The following is a 16970-nucleotide window of genomic DNA, read 5'->3' as shown; positions in this document are numbered from 1 at the left end:
ATGTAGGTCTCCTGCTCAGTTGTCATGGCTAGTAGGGTTTTATCTCCAGTTAAACTTGACTTTGTGCTGTGCAGGTCCACCTAGAGCTGTGTCTCCTAGGGCTTCTAATCCAGTGTGGTGGACAGTGGAAGTGTCCAGCATGGCTGCTCATGCTTGTAAACTCTCAGTGCAGGCCCAGGCCACAGCTGTCGATAGCAGCCAACTTGTTATCTGGGGACAACACACAACTGGCTTTTGATTGGCAAGGGTGTACTATTTTATCACATAGTAAGCTCCATGATAAAATTTAAAATAATCTTCAACGTGCAAAAGTTAATACTGTGTGTGCCGCAGTCACGGACATGTGCTTTTGAGGCAACTTTTTGAAGAATGGGGACAGAAAAACTGTGTTGTCACTTGGAAACTTAGGAGTTTTTGTGTCTCTGGTTAATGTTTTTTTTTTTTTCCCCATTTGTGGCAATTGAAGCAAAAGTCTTTCCATAACTAAGAAAATACATATGTCAATATCTGAATTCTGAAAAGCAAAACATTATAAAATATATGTGAGTAAGATAGTGTGGAATAGACAAAGTTGAACGTTTTCACATTTCTTTTATCATGAGCATGAGTTGCTGATAGTAAGGGGCGATTCACAACTAATATTTATTTATTTGGGAAAGGCTCTTGCTATGCAGCCTAGGCTGTTCTTAAATTTAACTCTCAAACTTGGCATCCTCCTGCCTCAGCTTCCTGAGTGCTGGGATTACAGGCCTGTATCACCACATCTGTTCTTTACTTTTAACCCTAAAAATTTATGTAAATATGACAGACACTAGTTTATTTCTATTATGCCTTTTCATTCCTTCTGTGAGTGCTGTTGGGGTTGTTCTGGCAACCATCGGCAGTCTTTCTTCAATTGGGTACTTCTGAAATCACAGGGGAGTGGAGCCGGCTCTGTATACCCAGTCTGTGAGCTTTGCACAAAGAGAAGCTCTGTCTGCAGCCTAATGGCTTAGGTGGAATTATTATGATGGCCTTTGTAGACTGTTTGCTATTTGACCCCTGTGCTGGCAGTAGGGTGACTTGGGGTGTGTACAGCGGAAGGTCATCACATGAGATAGTCATAAATGAATTGACTTCGTGGAGACTGATGACGAATGGCATTTCGCTGCTCCCTAAAACCTGACGCCTTTCTGGATACTTGCTCGTTGTTTCTTGTTTTTTTTTTTTTTTTTAATTTCATGCTTTTTCAACTTTTACACTTTTTTGCCTCTTTTTTTTCCCCCATGTCTTTGCCCAGCTGTGGCACTTATGAGCACCCATGGACATGATCTTAATAGAAACTTCTGAATTAAATTTGTAACTGGGCTTTCCTCTGGGCTGAGAACATCAGTGCTGTCCTACCCCATGAACTGTTGTCAAAGGGAAGCAGCTGTTTCACTGTTTCCTTGTACTCTGTAGATTTAGAAAAACTTGTCTCATTAAAAAGAAAATCCATAACATCTAATTCAGAAACATTAACCAGTACTTGTGGCAAACAGCGTACATAATGTCAAAGGGCTTTATAGCCAGAAAATGTCCTGAGTGATGTTTGGTCCATTTACTACATGAGGAAGACAGAGCTTGCAGTGAGATCTGCAGATTGAGAATGAGGGTGGATAAGAAGAATTTTCACCTTTCCTTCAGGGTCAGCTTTTCAAAGTGATTTCATTATTTCATATGAAATATTAAGTCCCCCTCCCCCCGAAAACGTTTTAATAGAATGGAGTGGTTTTGCTCTGAATTACAGTAAAACTTCAAATGAAATGCACGATGTTAAGAAACCAAGAGCTTTGAGTTACAGGGATCCAAATGTCTTTTATAAATATTAGACACAGAAAACGTACAATAGGTATCAAAAATTTTACAGTCTGTACATTGTTTTCTTGCGGCTTTTACATTATACATCTTTAGACAGAATTGTGATCAGTAAGGAGGTGAGTCAGTCACCAGAGATGAGAAGTAGTCGTCACTATTACTGACAGGATTGGTCCTTGTTTTCCCAGACACGTGTCTGCCTGAACATTTCAAGCAGTATGGTAAACAAAACTTTGTGTGATAAGCTGAACTTTGTTCCCAGTTTGTATCAGGAGATCCCACCTGCTCCTACATCTCTGTGGGAGCAGTACCAATGCAGAATCCAGTTCTACAGCTCTGCAGGAACAGTACCAATGCAGACTCTAGTTCTACAGCTCTGCATGAACAGTACCAATGCAGACTCCAAGCATCTTTTATCTGTGCTGGACTGTAAGAATCTGTGATGGAAGTACTGCCTCCTCCTGTCTTTTCTGTCAGTTCATGCTAGGACCACCTAACCATGATTGAGGCCCTCTGAATTCCTATGTTACAGGTTATTTACATTAAAAACTCCCTGGGAGATCTTTTGGGGGATGAAGAATAAGAAAAATACAGTGTCTAAAAAAATTGGGCTATGCACTTGTGCATAGCAGAGGAAAGTTTTCATAGTGAACAATATAAATGTTGAGGTCTGTCATTACTCATAATTGTTCCAAATAATTGTTCCATATTACACCTGCTAGCGGTGTATGTATGAGGTGGTAGCTAGGCTTTGTGAATTTCCAAGTTTCTATATAGAATAAGGATGAAATTGTGCGTAAAGCGGTTCTAGTGAAACTTTAACCACAAGCCAGGACTTTGTCACTAAACTCCACAAAGAGGTACACAAATGGGCATTGGTCTTTCACCAAACAAACTTAAGTGAGCCGAGTACTTTAGGGAGCAGCACCACATACGGTTTGCATTCCTCTGGAGACATGGTGCTGTTGGCTGTAGGTTTGGAACTTATTTTGGTAGATGGTACTCTTGGAAGTTATTCGTCCTGTGTATGGATTACAAGTTAGCATGGTGCCAGACCTTCTAAGCATGGAAGCAAAGTCTCCCCCAGAGGACACAATCAGATGAAATGCTTTTGAAAGATGAAAAGAAGTTGACAAGAGAGTCTGTGAATAGCTTCCCAGGCAACAAGTCAAAACTGCTGACTTTTACCCTTTCATGATAGAATACACAGAGACTGTTACTTGTGGTTTTGCAAAAGAATACAGTTCACATTGTTAGCAGTTTGTGTTATAACGAAGAGAACGATCCGTGTGAATTTGTGTCAATTCCTAAAAGGTGTTTGATTCACATCTGCATTCTCTAAAGGAAAGTCCAAGCTACATGCATGCCTGATAGTGTATCTACATATTCTATACATATGTACATGCCGTCAGCTGTTAGAGCGTCATGTCCATTAGCTTATTTCTAGGTAGTAGAAGTGAAGACAGGTTAAGCACAAATTCAGTTAAAAAGAAAACCTTAAGATAGTTTACTTAGAGAGAGAGAGAGCGAGAGAGAAACTCGAACATGAAGAATTAAACACTGTCCACATACCATCCCTTTTAAAAAGTCACAGATTCTTAATTGTACCCACTAGAGAATATCTGAACAAACATTTTTAAGTCATTTGTCTTAGCTAATTAGCTGTGTATGAAATGGTGATTGCTGTTTATGGATAGTGAGCTTTAGTTTGTATTTCATGATGCCTAAGACCTAGAGCTATGAGTTGGCCTGTAATTGGGTAATGTCAAGTTCAATTAAAAAGTCCTGGATTTAAAACCGGGCTCCATCTCTAGCAGTTCCCTTCTAGGTAGGTAGACTGATGTGCCTACAAACAAGGGAGGGAGTGGTGAGGAAGGACAGGGAAGGGAGGAGGCGCTCGGTCAGATCTGAGGTAGTGAATTAGGGAATCAGTCTCACAAACCATGCAAGCATGTCGAAGTCACCACTTTTAGGGTATTTCCATGAAGTGCAGGCTTTTGGGTTAAAGTAAAATTTTCAGTTTGCAGAAACCTTGGGGAAGGCAACAAGTTGATCCTCCAGGGACTTTTTATCTACGGATCAGTAAAGCAGGCTGCCCGAGACACTGTCAGGAAACTATGGTCTTTTTTTAGCACGCGTTTGGTGTTGGTTCCAGTAAAGAAAGAACGAGATTTGAATATGAATGCTCAAAGCTTAACAACATTCTTGAGCTTTTCTTCCCATTGAGTCAGCTGACTGAAAACCAATGACTCACATTAAGAGTATGTTAGGTAGAAAAACAACGACACCAGCAACAGTGGCTGGCTTGCCCCTTTTCAAGACTGTTAATCTGAAGTTGCCCGAACCTCTGCCTCTGCGATCAGTTTTTGAAGTGAGATCCCAGGATACTCGTCCAGATTCTGTTCCTTGATTTCTGGATTAGGAGCCATTACCCCGGTCCAACTGTGCTAAGACATGATTGCTTTTCGCAAGTTGAAGGGACTCTATCTTCTTCTGTGCGTACTTGAGTTGGATCTTCAGGGCATCATTATCGGCTTTCAGGGTATTTATCTCCTGAAGGGAAATGAGAATAAGGCATGTCACTAGAGAGGCGGCGAGTGGGAAATCACTTACAGTAGCACGAGTATTATATTTGATTGGCATTTCCTATTCATCGTGGTTAAGAATTAGAAACTATTTTCAAAGTAGTTATTTAGCTGTGAGTATAAAATAACACACTAACTATCATGGACATGTGCAAATAGCAATTACTCTTTGTTATCACATCACAGATGTGAGTGGCTAGCAGACAGAATAATCCATTCTTGGGAAGTGGGTGGAGGAAGACACAACCCTTGGATAGTGTGTAGCAGGCATCGTCACTTGGCAGACAGTAGTCTGTGGTCTGGTCTGCTCTCAGCTATGCAAGCAGTGCTTCAAAACTCCACGAAATGAGAAGTTGTTGTTAATTTAACCTAAGTTCGCAACTCCCATTGCTGATAACTAATTCACCTTTTTGATGGAAGACTTTTGTCTCAGCCCCACACTGGGATTTAGTGTTTTGTTGGTATTAATTTAACTGTACAGCCATGGGTTCATCACCAGGCTTCTGGTTTTGAGGCAAGTGTTCTTATGTCAGACTGACTTGCATGGGCATCAGAAGATACAAGTGCACTGTCTGGTTAACTGGGCCCCTCTGGGTTCTCAGACGGAATCACCCAGAGTGCTGTCTACCAGCCTCTGTGAGATTGAGCACTTGCTGTGAGCCCGACACTGCTGTGTGATAATAGGGTAGCTTAATCCTCATGCACACCCTGGAAATAGGTGCTAGCTGTAAACTTTATAGGGGCAGAAAGTGCTCACACATACTCCTAGAGCCTAGGCATATCTGACCCAAATGTCTTCAATTCCTTTTTTTATTTGGTCCCATGCTGATTCAGTTATGGCATGAACCAAAATAACATACATTACTTTAATGTGTATTGAAATATACAGCTGTAATCAGCTGTCCTTATTGCATGCTATTTTAAGTCCTAGTTTAGCTGGATGCCTTCCTTGTGTTGAGGACTATTGGCCTAAAGACCAGTCATGGCAGGTCTCTAACGGGACAGCAGAGCACATGATTGTGCCTCTGAAATGCTTATGGGGAACTCTGGTCCTCAGGTCCCTGTGATGCAGGTAAAAGAAAAGAGAAGCAGCTAATACAACATCAGGGTTCATGACCCTGGTGACTGTCACCTGTGCCTCATGGCATTTCCACAGCTGTAGTTCTGCCTTTCATAAGCATGTAAGATTTGAAACCTCGGCATGGACTCCTAGCCCTGCATTTTACAGAAGATCAATGAGGTTGCAGTGTTTAATAACTGGCATAAGGAATGTCTGGGATTAGATCCCCATACTTAGGAGGCAGAAGCAGGCAGATCTCTGAGTTTGAGGCCAAACTGGTCTACACAGTGAGTTCCAGGTCAGCCAGGGCTACAGGGAAACTCTGTCTTGAAAAACCAAAACCAAACAGCAACAAACAAAAGCAATACAAAAAAAGAAATGTCTTGGTGTCTCAGACCAAATCTCTACTTATACCACATTCCCCTTCCAAGATTTCTTTTATTGTTCTAAGAGGCGACATTTGGTAGTTTCTCTTCCTACGGTAACTCAAGTTGACTTGTTCACTAACGCGCATTTTAAAGGTATTTTGAGTAAAAGACATGCTTTCTTCCAGAAAATCTGTTGCTCTTTTGTCCTGTGCTCCTCCTGCTACCATGTTCTTCATTCCAGTTACCAAATTAAGTCACAGACATTGCCTAGCACATAGCTCTCGGACTCTCCTGCCGGCGTGGCAGGGAAGGAACCTTGCTGGGAACAATGATGAGTGTCCCAGCACCTTGCGGGTGGCTTCACCGGACATGCTGTTCAGTGAAGCCTGTTAAGCTAGGTGGATGGTGGTTTATGTACTGACAGGTCTCCAAACATGATGCAAATCATGATGTCTGAGGGACAAAGAAAACATTCCTTAGTAAAATTAAACACCGTTAATGTCTCCTTTCTTCCTTGACAATAAAATGACTTAGATTGCCTACATTTGACAACTTTCTTCCTTTTTCTTGTCTGCTTACTTAACCTGCTAGTAACCAAAGTTTGAATTGTCACTCCTCTGCTTTCCCTACTGGACTTTATTTCAGCAGGAGAACTAATTCAGGGAGGAGGGTGGCAAGAAGGGAGGCACCTGTTCCAGTTCTTGGTAGGTCCGGAGTCTGAGGTGAAGTTCCTGTTTGGGTTTTATAAGCGATTCTTTGTTCTCCCACTTGACAAATGCCCGCTTCCGGAACAGCACTGGGCTGGGGCATGGGGATGTAGGGCTGGGAAGCACATACAGACCATCCTGGGCCGGCTTCCGCGGGGAGGACAGCACCAAGTGGCCAGCCGGCATCTCGCCGCCGACCCAAGCCGATGGGTCTGTCTGGGTGGTCTTGTGGGCAACAGTCCTCTTCAGCCGCACTGAGATCTTCTGGGAGGACACCCCTAGGAGCATGATGGTCCGGTCCTTGCTGTCTTCGCTGTGGTCCACAACCTCCCCATTCTGGAATATAAATGCGCCTTCCTCGGGTGCTGTGGGGAGATATGTTTGTTAGTGCTCTCAGATACAGTTCAGTTCTCAACATCTGTCTCAAACAGACCTTTCTTATTTCAGGAGTCCCGCTTCCAAGCACCCTCTGTTTTCAGACATGCAATGTCAGGCACAGTAGGAGCTGAAAACCAGGGATTTTTGTATCAGGATTCATCTACACTAAGGAAAGAACATCTTTCCTTTTTTACCTTTTTAAAAGTTTTTTTTTTTGTATGTGTGTGTGTATGATGTTCTGCCTGTATCATGTATGTGTGTATGTATATATGTACACCACATGCATGCAGTGTCCATGGAGGTCAGAAGAGGGTTTTGGATCCCCTAAAACTGGAGTTAGAGGTGATTGTGAGATACTATGTAGATGCTGGGAGCTGAATTCAGGTCTCTGCAAGAGCAACAAGTGCTCTTAACCTCTGAGCCATCCCTCTAGCTCCTCAAACATCTTTTCTGTTTGCACAAAAGTTACCCAGACAGCCACTGTTTCTGTGAGTTAGAATCCCTGCCTCGACGTAGCAAGGTTTCCTAGCGCTTCTAAAGATAGTGGTATAAACATATGGACAGAATGTTCCATTGTGTGGGAGGCCCTTCTGTCTATGTGTTGCTTTTATTGGTTAATGAATAAAGAAACTGCCTTGGCCTGTTGATAGGGCAGAACTTAGGTAGGCGGGGAAAACTGGACCGAATGCTGGGAGAAGAAAGGCGGAGAGAGAGATGCCATGGAGCTGCAACCAGAGTCAGACATGCTGAAACTTTGCTGGTAAGCCACTGCCACGTGATGATACATACACAGATTAATGGAGATGGGTTAAATTAAGATGTAAGAGTTAGCCAATAAGAAGTTAGAGCTAATGGGCCAAACAGTGACTTAATTAATACAGTTTTTGTGTGGTTATTTTGGGGCTGAGCAGCCGGGAATGACCAAGCGGCCCTCCTCCAACATTCCATAAATGCTTTCTGTGGACTCAGGGTGAGAGCTATTGCTCAGAGTTTGATCCAGGTACGGGGCTGCTGCTCAAGATGGTAGGAACTCCCTGTGGAACTCACTTGTGCATTGGTACAGATTAATGGTGAGGTGGCAGGATTAGTTTTGTGGAGTGTATTCTAAAATTTATTACCCTTATTTGATTCTGCAGGGGTAAGGACAAACCAGCCATCTGGTTTTCTTTTAGCCAATATCCCTGCCTGAGACACAGCCTGGAAATATTAACTAAAAGGAGGAATTTCCCAAAGAAGTAGAGAATTAGTGGATCTATTTGAGACACGTGGGAAGATAAGCTGGAGGTCATCCAAGTTTACCTTTTGTAAAGACTCAGCGCAAATTTTGAACTCTTTGCAAAGTAACTAGGGTCTATATCTCACTTATTAATAAACGCATTTTGGATTCTGTTTATTTCATTAAATGGAGTTGGAAAATATCCTATTTTCCAGAGCGTAGGGAATAAAGTGATTTTATGTATGAGAAAGGTTTTTTGTTGTTTTATTGGTGATACATGTGTATTAAAATGATACATTTTTCTTATTGCTAAATTTAAAAAGGGTTCTTTTGTGCCTGTCTTATGCCTGGAGGCCAGAAGAAGGCATAGATGTCATCTGTCACTCCCCATCCAGTCCCCATATTCTTTACCCTCTCTCTTTCACACAACAACATCCATCCTGTACAATGCAGGACCTTCAGCAAATTTGACTCAAATATACCGAGTTACTCCACAGGACCTAGGCTGGCTCACAGGGCTGCTTCCTGCTGACCAGTTCAGTGGATATCTTTCAAATCCCTACTAGATGCGTCCTCTCTCCTCCTGTGCCCTCCAGACCTAGGGAGTCTCTGATGTACTTGCTTCAGGTTGTTTCCTAACCACTCTTGACTTGCATTTTACCATATGAAGAGTTAGTGGTGACAATTCTGGCTTAGTCCTGGATTCTTCTTGGATGATTTGGTTCCTCTCCAAGCATATCTCCAGAGTTCCCCCCCCCCTTTTTGTATTTACTTTTCTGATTTTAGAATTTTAATCATCTTCCTTCACCTGATCTCTCAAAGTTCTCAGTCTTGAACAGGGTGTTAATTTAATGGGCGAGGTTCCTCTTAGGGATGATGCGTATTGTCATTGAACCCGTGCATAAGCCTACTTCCTGCCACCGGCCCTAAGGGCCAGTCACATGGTTTTCTGAGGCTCCTTTCTGGGTTATTAGCAATGAGTCTGGTTTTGGTCACTTTTCGTGCATAGTGGTCTCTGTTAAACTGCAGAAACCAAATTCTCAGCTGCGTCTGCCTCCTGGAAACAGGGTCAAGAAAACCGTGTTTCCAGCTTCTACTAGTGTTGTTTCAGCTTCTGCTGATAGTATGTTCTCAGGACGTTTCTGAGCTATGGAGATAGTAGTCTTTGTTTCTGAACACAGCTGTCCCTTTTACATAGTATGTTACTTTCACACTGCATGCTATGCATGCTATACGTTCATTCTCTCCCTCTGGTTGGGGTTTAAGGATAGGGGAAGAGAATTAACATGGGATGCTATCATGGCAGGAAGCCCATACCTGCCCTTGGTATAGGTGCCCAGTAGCACCTGATGACTTCTTTGTCTAACTTCCGCTCTGTTACAGCATCCAGGGAGTTAAAATCCATGACGAATCAGCCATGGCATAGCAATTGAGGTGATCTTTCTTACCCGCCAAACTTGACCCTTTCTGTGCATACCCACGGCAAACGTCGCCGGTTCCTGCTTACCATGGAGCAGATCTTTGGTTCCCAGTGGGCAAAGGTTGGATATCGGCACCACAGAGCTGATGTTCTCCGTGGATACTGCTGGGCTCTTGATTCTCTTCTTGCACTCGAACACTACCAGGTCTTTGCACTGTTTGTGGCAGTTCATCCCACAGTCTGTGGACAAGACACTCACACTCAGCTCACAAGTCCTCCGCTCACTTTTCCTAGCATCTCTCTCACAACCAAATTCACGCACTGCTTTCTTGCCAAACTCAGCTGGTCTAGCCTCTGGAGCTAGGACACCTGGCGTTCCTAAGGGATCTAGGAAAGATCACACCCTGATTCTTAACCTCCTTGGCAAACCCCAGGGCTTGTCACCACTGCACCAATGAGTCTCAGAACTAAGCAGCATCTCATCAAGAAAAGAGATGCTGACCTGGAAAATTAGGTTCTGAGGTGTTTGCTGAAAAAAGAAATGCTGACTGGTCCTGTAGTAACCTTACCGAGGGTGATTCCCTTTCCTTGAGCATCTATCTTTCCAGGCTTCTACAAGGAGCATGGCCATCTGTATTTCCAGAGCAACTGAGGCAGAAAGAGGGTCTTGTAGAGCAAACCTACCCGACTGGTCTCGTGGGCATCCCTCTTTTGGCTGGCAACAATTCCTCTTAGGATTCTCTTGTTTGGACACGAGGCTCTGAATGTAGCCAAGAATGTTTGGACTAAATGGATAACTACTATGCACTAGAAATGTTACCAAGGGGAATTTGTTGGACAAGGGAAGTGATTCCATTTCCCCAAACTGGGACTTACCTTTACAGCGATATCCTTGCTTGATCACTCCCCAGAGCTACAAGGTAAAGAAGACAATATGGCTCAAGTCATTCATCTGTCTGGTGTGAGGCTGTGCCTTGGCATTCATTCTCTGTCTTTGTTCTACTGCCTACCAATGACTAGACCCTGGTAGCATTGCTTCTCTATCTATCTTCCTTCTACGGCCTATCAATGGGTAGACCCTGCTAGCATTCATTTTCTGTCTATCAATGGGTAGACCCTGCTAGCATTCATTTTCTGTCTATCAATGGGTAGACCCTGCTAGCATTCATTTTCTGTCTATCAATGGGTAGACCCTGCTAGCATTCATTTTCTGCCTATCAATGGGTAGACCCTGCTAGCATTCATTTTCTGCCTATCAATGGGTAGACCCTGCTAGCTGTCTCATGTCCTGGTTCTTGGACAAGAAGCCACTGGTCAGTGATGACTGCTACCTATACTAGAGCTCGGTACACCCCAGTGCTCTGCAGGCCAGATGTGGATGAATCCAGGCCAACAGGCTCCTGAGGACTGAGTATGACATCCTATGTCAGAAACTTGGGTTTGCCGGAAACTATTAGTTGGGTCGGGACAGAGGGCAGAGAGCACTCAGGTAACCTCTGAGAGAAGATCACTTTGGGATAATTTCCCCCATGTATGTGATACATTGTGGTCACACTTATCGCTCTGTCCCATTCTCCTTTATCCTTCTCCCTGTCCTGCCAACCTTCACTCTTCTCAATAAGTCTCTCTTCCACTGCCATATCTTTCTAGTGTTCGTTCTGTGACACCCTGAATTGAACCAGGGTCACCCTGTGGGGTGTGGAGTGGCCCACTGGAACGCAGGAAAGTTGTTTCTTTTGAAAGGGTAAGGAAGTGCTTATTTTCTAACATTTGAAACAGCATGTAACACTTTTAAGAGGCGTATCCAAACTCCACATTTCTGTACCATTTATTTCAGAACTTTAATGCACCAGGGAAGAAAAAAAAAAAAGCAGGAAGAAATTAGATGCAGGCTAAGTCCATAGAGGATTGTGTTTTCTGGGTGTTCTTTTGGGTTCTGAGCCGGAGTGATTACAGAAGGATTTTGAGACCGTGCACGTCTTACTTGTTTAAACTATCCTGCATATACCGCCCAACACACACAGACACAGACACAGACAGACAGACAGACAGACACACACACACACACCACGTTTAGCTCTGACACTCTAAGAGTGACTTACAAAGCCAGCACAATTGTCACAGAAAGTAGGCTTCAGGTAGGTGGTCTCTTGAAAGTTGTGAGGAAAGCCCAGGCCCAGCTTGGAATAGATGGAGCTGGCCCTCATGAAGTAGGCTGTGATCTCATCCCTGCTGATGAGGCCTTCCCTGCAGCGAATGACAGGCAAGGCGGTGAGTATGGGAAGGGAGGTTTCCAGCCTTTGGACCTAACCTTCCCTACTGTCCTTCCCGTGGCTGCTTCCTTGAGTTCTCATCGTTAGGGTACAGGATAGCATGGGCTGGGAGTGAGGCAGTCTGACTGCTTATCACTCGTGGTAAATGGCCACACGGATCCGTGTGCTCAGGACTGAAGGGGAAGTGCTGTGTAATGTGTGTATAGGAAAGCAAAGGCCTCCTGCTCAGGTGTCTGACTTGAGACAGGAAGCCATGTGTAGAACCCACGGCCAAGCGTTTGTTTTTCTGTGGAGAACTGGGATAAAGCTTTTAGAGCCATGATAAAAACACAGGAAATATTGATAGAACTATGAGCTCTTCCATGGTTTGTAACGCCAAAGCAGGAGGGAAGGCCCGGTGTTTCTCCTACGCTGGTGGCACTGGGGGTCTTTGGGAGCTATTCAGAAAGCTTATGGATATCATGGGCTGCAGCAGCCCGGGGTACAGGCGTGAGGCCTTCACTTGATGGCGGCGCTTGCTTCCAGGATATACCTTCTAAGCCTGGCAGCACACGCATTTGCAAGTTGCTCAGTCACTGCTTCCACAGTCCCACGCACCACCCTTACCTGTCTTTATCCATCACGCAGAAGGAAAATGGAAAGCTTGCGGCAATCTTTTCAAACTCCTCCTGAGAGATGTATCCATCCTGATCGAGATCGTAGTTCTTGAAGACAGACTGAAAAAAAAAAGATTTCTTCCCTTTACTGAAGGAAACCAATCACCTCTCCCTGTAGATAAATGACAAGGGGGCAGATATATATATAAAAGCTCAGCAGCAGCCTAAGTAAGAGCAGCGCTGAGCCATGCCCCCTAAACTGTGGCACTGGCACAGCAGGGCACATCCCGGGCCTCTGCTCTCCCAGCTGCTACAGGGTGCCTAGGTGCTCTCAACCTGTAAATATCAACTGTGTCACGCCCTGGCTGCTGCACACAGCTACTCCACAGGGTAGAAGATGTGTGTTCTCCCTCCACTCTGCCCTCCCTGCAGTATCTCTTCCCTTCCCTGGGAAGCTCACAGCCAAACACAATTGGAAGTGTTCTCCTCCTTGAGTCCCGTGCTCCTCGCTGTTCTGCACGTGTGACTGGAACATGAAGACAGCATGCAGTCCATCCCCTTCCTCAGCAGTTAGCCAGACCAAGCAGTGCCAAGTTTCCCATCCTCCGTCTTAGCATTATTATATGCTCATATTGGCCACATATTAACCAGCAACTTTAAACATATGTTCCCCTGCAAGGGCCTTTAAGCAAGGCAAATCTGCCCCACTGGAGACCAGTGTGTTGACAGTATTTCCTCTGAAGCGTTCTACAGCCACCGTGTGTGGAGTGAGCAGCTTTGTGTTCCCAAGGGAACGGGTTTGAGCATCCTCACCTCCATGTGTCTATCTCCCTGGACCCCTCTTCTCTCCACATCCTGAAATTAAAGCAGGCTATACCATGATTTTGTCTGCTGAAATGGGTACTTACATCCACCATCCTCTGGACATGTTTGCTGATGGTCTTTGGGTCTGGCTTGGGAGATACTCCAGAGGCCCAGTCCACTACAACTGGTGGCTTCGAAGGAGTCAGTGGCTAAAATGGAATAGGGAAACCCTTGTGACTGACACAGGTTAACAGGGCTCCTTCCTTTCGTGATATCTGACTGTGCGCCGTGGCAGAAGAAGAAAGCGCACACAGTCGGAATCTGTCTGAATTAGCTCGGCTAACAGGTTTCTAAAGAGTGCCTACAGGACCCCCAGCTGCAGACAATCTCGCTCCTCAGTGGGCCTGACTTCCAGGCCCCTCTCCATTAGCTCTCTTGTCAGACCTGTCAACAAAGGTTACCATGAATCGTACCCTTTGCCTCTGTGCTCCTGTCCCATTTTAGTAGAGATGGATGAGGAAAAGCTAATCAAGACAGCAAGGAAAAAAATGCACTCTGCATATGCTGAGAGAGAAGCTATTGTTGATAATTTGAACCTTGGCCCCAATTAAAATTCCCCTGAAAATAAAAGTTGCTGATCCTTCTTCTGAAACACCTCTAGTGCCCCGGGTGTGGATCCTCCTGACCATTCTATAGAGGCAATGGGATTTAGCAACCCAAAACAAACAACAACAACAACAAAAATGGATTTCTTGTGGGTAGGCAACTTTCTTCCCTCAAGTCCTTCTTGCTTGGGGAGTTAGGAAGTCTTCTAGGCTATGGAAAGAATTCTGCTGCTTACTTGTCAGTAAGAGAGGCAGGCTCAGGTAACCTGTAATGGTCCTACTGTGTGCAAAACCAGGACTTGGTGCTGTTTTGAGTCCTACTGGGCACAAGAGTTCAAAAGATCCAGTAACTTCCAAACCCAGAACACCACTGACATTTTTCTTTCTACCATGGCAGGAAGTTTCACGAATATTGCTTTTTAGTGTGAGTGTTGCTGTCATCACCCCGTTTTAGAAACGAGACGTGGGGACCCTTTGACAGGAGGGAGATAGCACCATGCTTCGTAACACTGCCTCTGACAGATTTGACCCCACCCCCATTGGGCACATAGTCATTTCCGGTCCACACAAGGGTCCCTTGGTCTACACAACAAGCTGCTTATGGATAAGAACTATGTGTTACACGTATGTTGAGAAGCCTTGCACAAAGATGTGCACACAGCACAAACCGTACACTTAGTAAGCAACTGAAGCCCAGCTTCTTGAGAAGGAATTTACACTCAGCGTCAGGATGAGAAACCTACCGGGGCTCTGTGGTTCCTTGGTTCGCGGGCATAGGAGAGCTCATAGATTTCATCCTCTGTGTAGTACAGATCCAGGGATAACTGCAGTTGAAGCAGAACACGGTTCATTTCCAGGACACTACCTTTCCTAGAGCCGAGGTCTTATTCTTGGCTAAATCTTCCCAGTGGTTCGTTTTCTTTTCCATTTTTTTAGGTTTATTTATTATATATACAGTGTTCTGTCTGCAGGCATATGGAACATGCAGAAGAGGGTGCCATATCTTACTACAAGTAGTTGTGAGCCACCATGTGATTGCTGGGAATTGAACTCAGGACCTCTGGAAGAGCAGGCAGTGCTCTTAACCGCTGAGCCATCTCTCCAGTCCATTTTCTTAGTGCTTAGCAGGGACTTTGTTTGCTTTTAGATGTATTCATTTTCTTTTATGTTTGAGCACTATGTCTGCATGTAAGTATGTGTGCATGGTATTCTTTATGCCTACAGAGGTCAGAAGAAGGCATTGGATTCCCTAGAGCTGGAGTTACTGATGGTTGTGAATCACCATGTGGATGCTGGGAACTGAACCTTGGTCATCTGTAAGCGCAGCAAGTATTCTTAACCATGAGCCATCTCTCCAGACTCAGCAGTTTGGAAAACACTGAGTTGGAGCCAGTAAAATGCCTTCGCAGGTAAAATCCCTTGCTGTGGAAGCCTGGAGACCTGAGCTTAGTTTCTGGAACCAAGATAAAGCTGGAAGAAGAGAAACGACTCCACAAAGTTGTCTTCTAACATCCATGCCCACACCATGGCATGTGAGCACGTGTGTGTGTGTGTGTATGTGTGCACATGCATGTGTGCATGTGTGTGAGTGCATGTGCGAGCCATCGCTCCATCTTGTGCACAGACAAACACGCATACATACACACAAATATAAAAGAAAAATCCTGCTACTTTGATAGGGAAAACTTTAATTTGTTCCTGTTAGAATGTTCTTAGATGACCAAGTTCTAAGATGTTCTCTTTATTTGTGATTTATTATCTATGCATCTCTAAAGACTTGATGTTGGTGTGCGAGACTTGCCAAAGTCACTTGTTTAAAGAAAGAGGGTTTGAACCCCCAAACTGCACCCAAGCTGGGGGTGAAGCCTTGGCTCCATCAACATGCTCTGTGAGGCAGAAAGAGACCCTGGCCACCATTCCTCCCACTGGGGATGGAGAAGCCAAGTTTCAACTTGTGTAATTTTGGAACAGGAGGTTTGGATCACCTCAAGACTGGCCCCTTAGAGTTTACAAGGAGGAGCAGATTGGAGAGCATAGGCCCACATTTGTCCAGCTAGCACTCTGAAGCATCTCAAGTTTGGAAGGAAGTGCAGCAGATGTCATCTGCACCCACTGCAAGCCCGATCTCCAGTCCCCACACCCACCCTTGGCTGGGAGGTGTCCGGGCACAGAGATCTAGGCTGAAACTAGCTGGTTTTGTTTGTGTGTTTTTTACCCCTGCCTTATTGAATTTAGTGAGAACACGCTGTCTCCACTAGTGGCCAAGGTTTGCGTCTGATTTGCTATCAGCTCCACCTTGAAAGCTTAGGGACAGCTTTTTGCAAGAGTAGGAGCACACCCCTAGAAGTTTACAAGGCACACTGCTTTAAAGAAAGCCTCCTGGGTCCCGCTCCCCAGCTCGATTCTAAGTTGAGGTCTCTATTGCTTAACAATGTCAGCTCCTCTGCGAAGCTGAACTTTGTGTCTCCGTATCCCATTCCTAAAGAGGAGCTGGCAGTATATGGGAAGGGAAGTCGAATGGACCCGGCACATAGCTAGTACTTAGTAATTATTCTCCCATGGGGATCTCACCGTTAGCAGGTGCACCAAGTCTTTGTTAGCATCCAGTGGTGGGGCCACCTCCTGCAGCTGGACCAGTTCATTGATATGATTGTAAAGGGCCAGGAGCTTTTGGACGTTCACCTTCCCGTCCTCCAGATAGTCGGGCATGGCTTCATACAGGGAAATGAGGTCCTTGAGGTGCACCCCAAGGATGGGGATTTTGAAGTGGGTGCACTCCCCATAGGCTCGCCTGTAGTTGTCATAGTTTCTGCAGGAGGACAGCAGTTCAGTCATCTCACCCAGAACCTACAAAGCAGAGCAGACTGGTCACAGATGCCTGTGAGGCCGAGTATGCCACCTTGCTTACGTGCATGTCTGCCGTGATTTTACCCTATCCCGGATTCGCCGAACCGCGCATGACGCATCTCATTTGTAGCTATTACAACTCTCAAACTAAAACTCCAGCCATGTCAAATGTCACAGTATAGTCATAACCGAAGTATGTGTTCCTCGATTTTATCATTTTATATTAAAACAATTTATTTTTAGAACTAATAAAAGCTCTTGACACAACAATTAGA

The 16970-nt window shown here is 44.8% G+C and overlaps 1 protein-coding gene across 1 annotated transcript in view; it reads right to left on the bottom strand.

Moving 5' to 3' along the window:
• Nucleotides 1-1816: 1816 nt before the first annotated feature.
• The window catches only part of Rasgrp1 (RAS guanyl releasing protein 1), a 69573-nt gene continuing 54419 nt past the window's right edge, over nucleotides 1817-16970 (bottom strand). Inside the window, exons 9-17 of the mRNA XM_057780839.1 lie at nucleotides 16420-16695; nucleotides 14592-14672; nucleotides 13348-13452; nucleotides 12450-12559; nucleotides 11673-11817; nucleotides 10447-10483; nucleotides 9658-9810; nucleotides 6539-6921; nucleotides 1817-4389 (exon numbers count right to left, since the gene is read on the bottom strand). Of these exons, the coding sequence (XP_057636822.1) occupies nucleotides 4255-4389; nucleotides 6539-6921; nucleotides 9658-9810; nucleotides 10447-10483; nucleotides 11673-11817; nucleotides 12450-12559; nucleotides 13348-13452; nucleotides 14592-14672; nucleotides 16420-16695 (1425 nt within the window). The 3' untranslated portion in view covers nucleotides 1817-4254. The remainder of the gene's footprint in view (nucleotides 4390-6538; nucleotides 6922-9657; nucleotides 9811-10446; nucleotides 10484-11672; nucleotides 11818-12449; nucleotides 12560-13347; nucleotides 13453-14591; nucleotides 14673-16419; nucleotides 16696-16970) is intronic.

This window comes from Chionomys nivalis, chromosome 9 (genome assembly GCF_950005125.1).
Source record: "Chionomys nivalis chromosome 9, mChiNiv1.1, whole genome shotgun sequence".
In the NCBI taxonomy this organism is placed as follows: domain Eukaryota; kingdom Metazoa; phylum Chordata; class Mammalia; order Rodentia; family Cricetidae; genus Chionomys; species Chionomys nivalis.
This window is presented reverse-complemented; position numbering and strand designations above follow the sequence as displayed.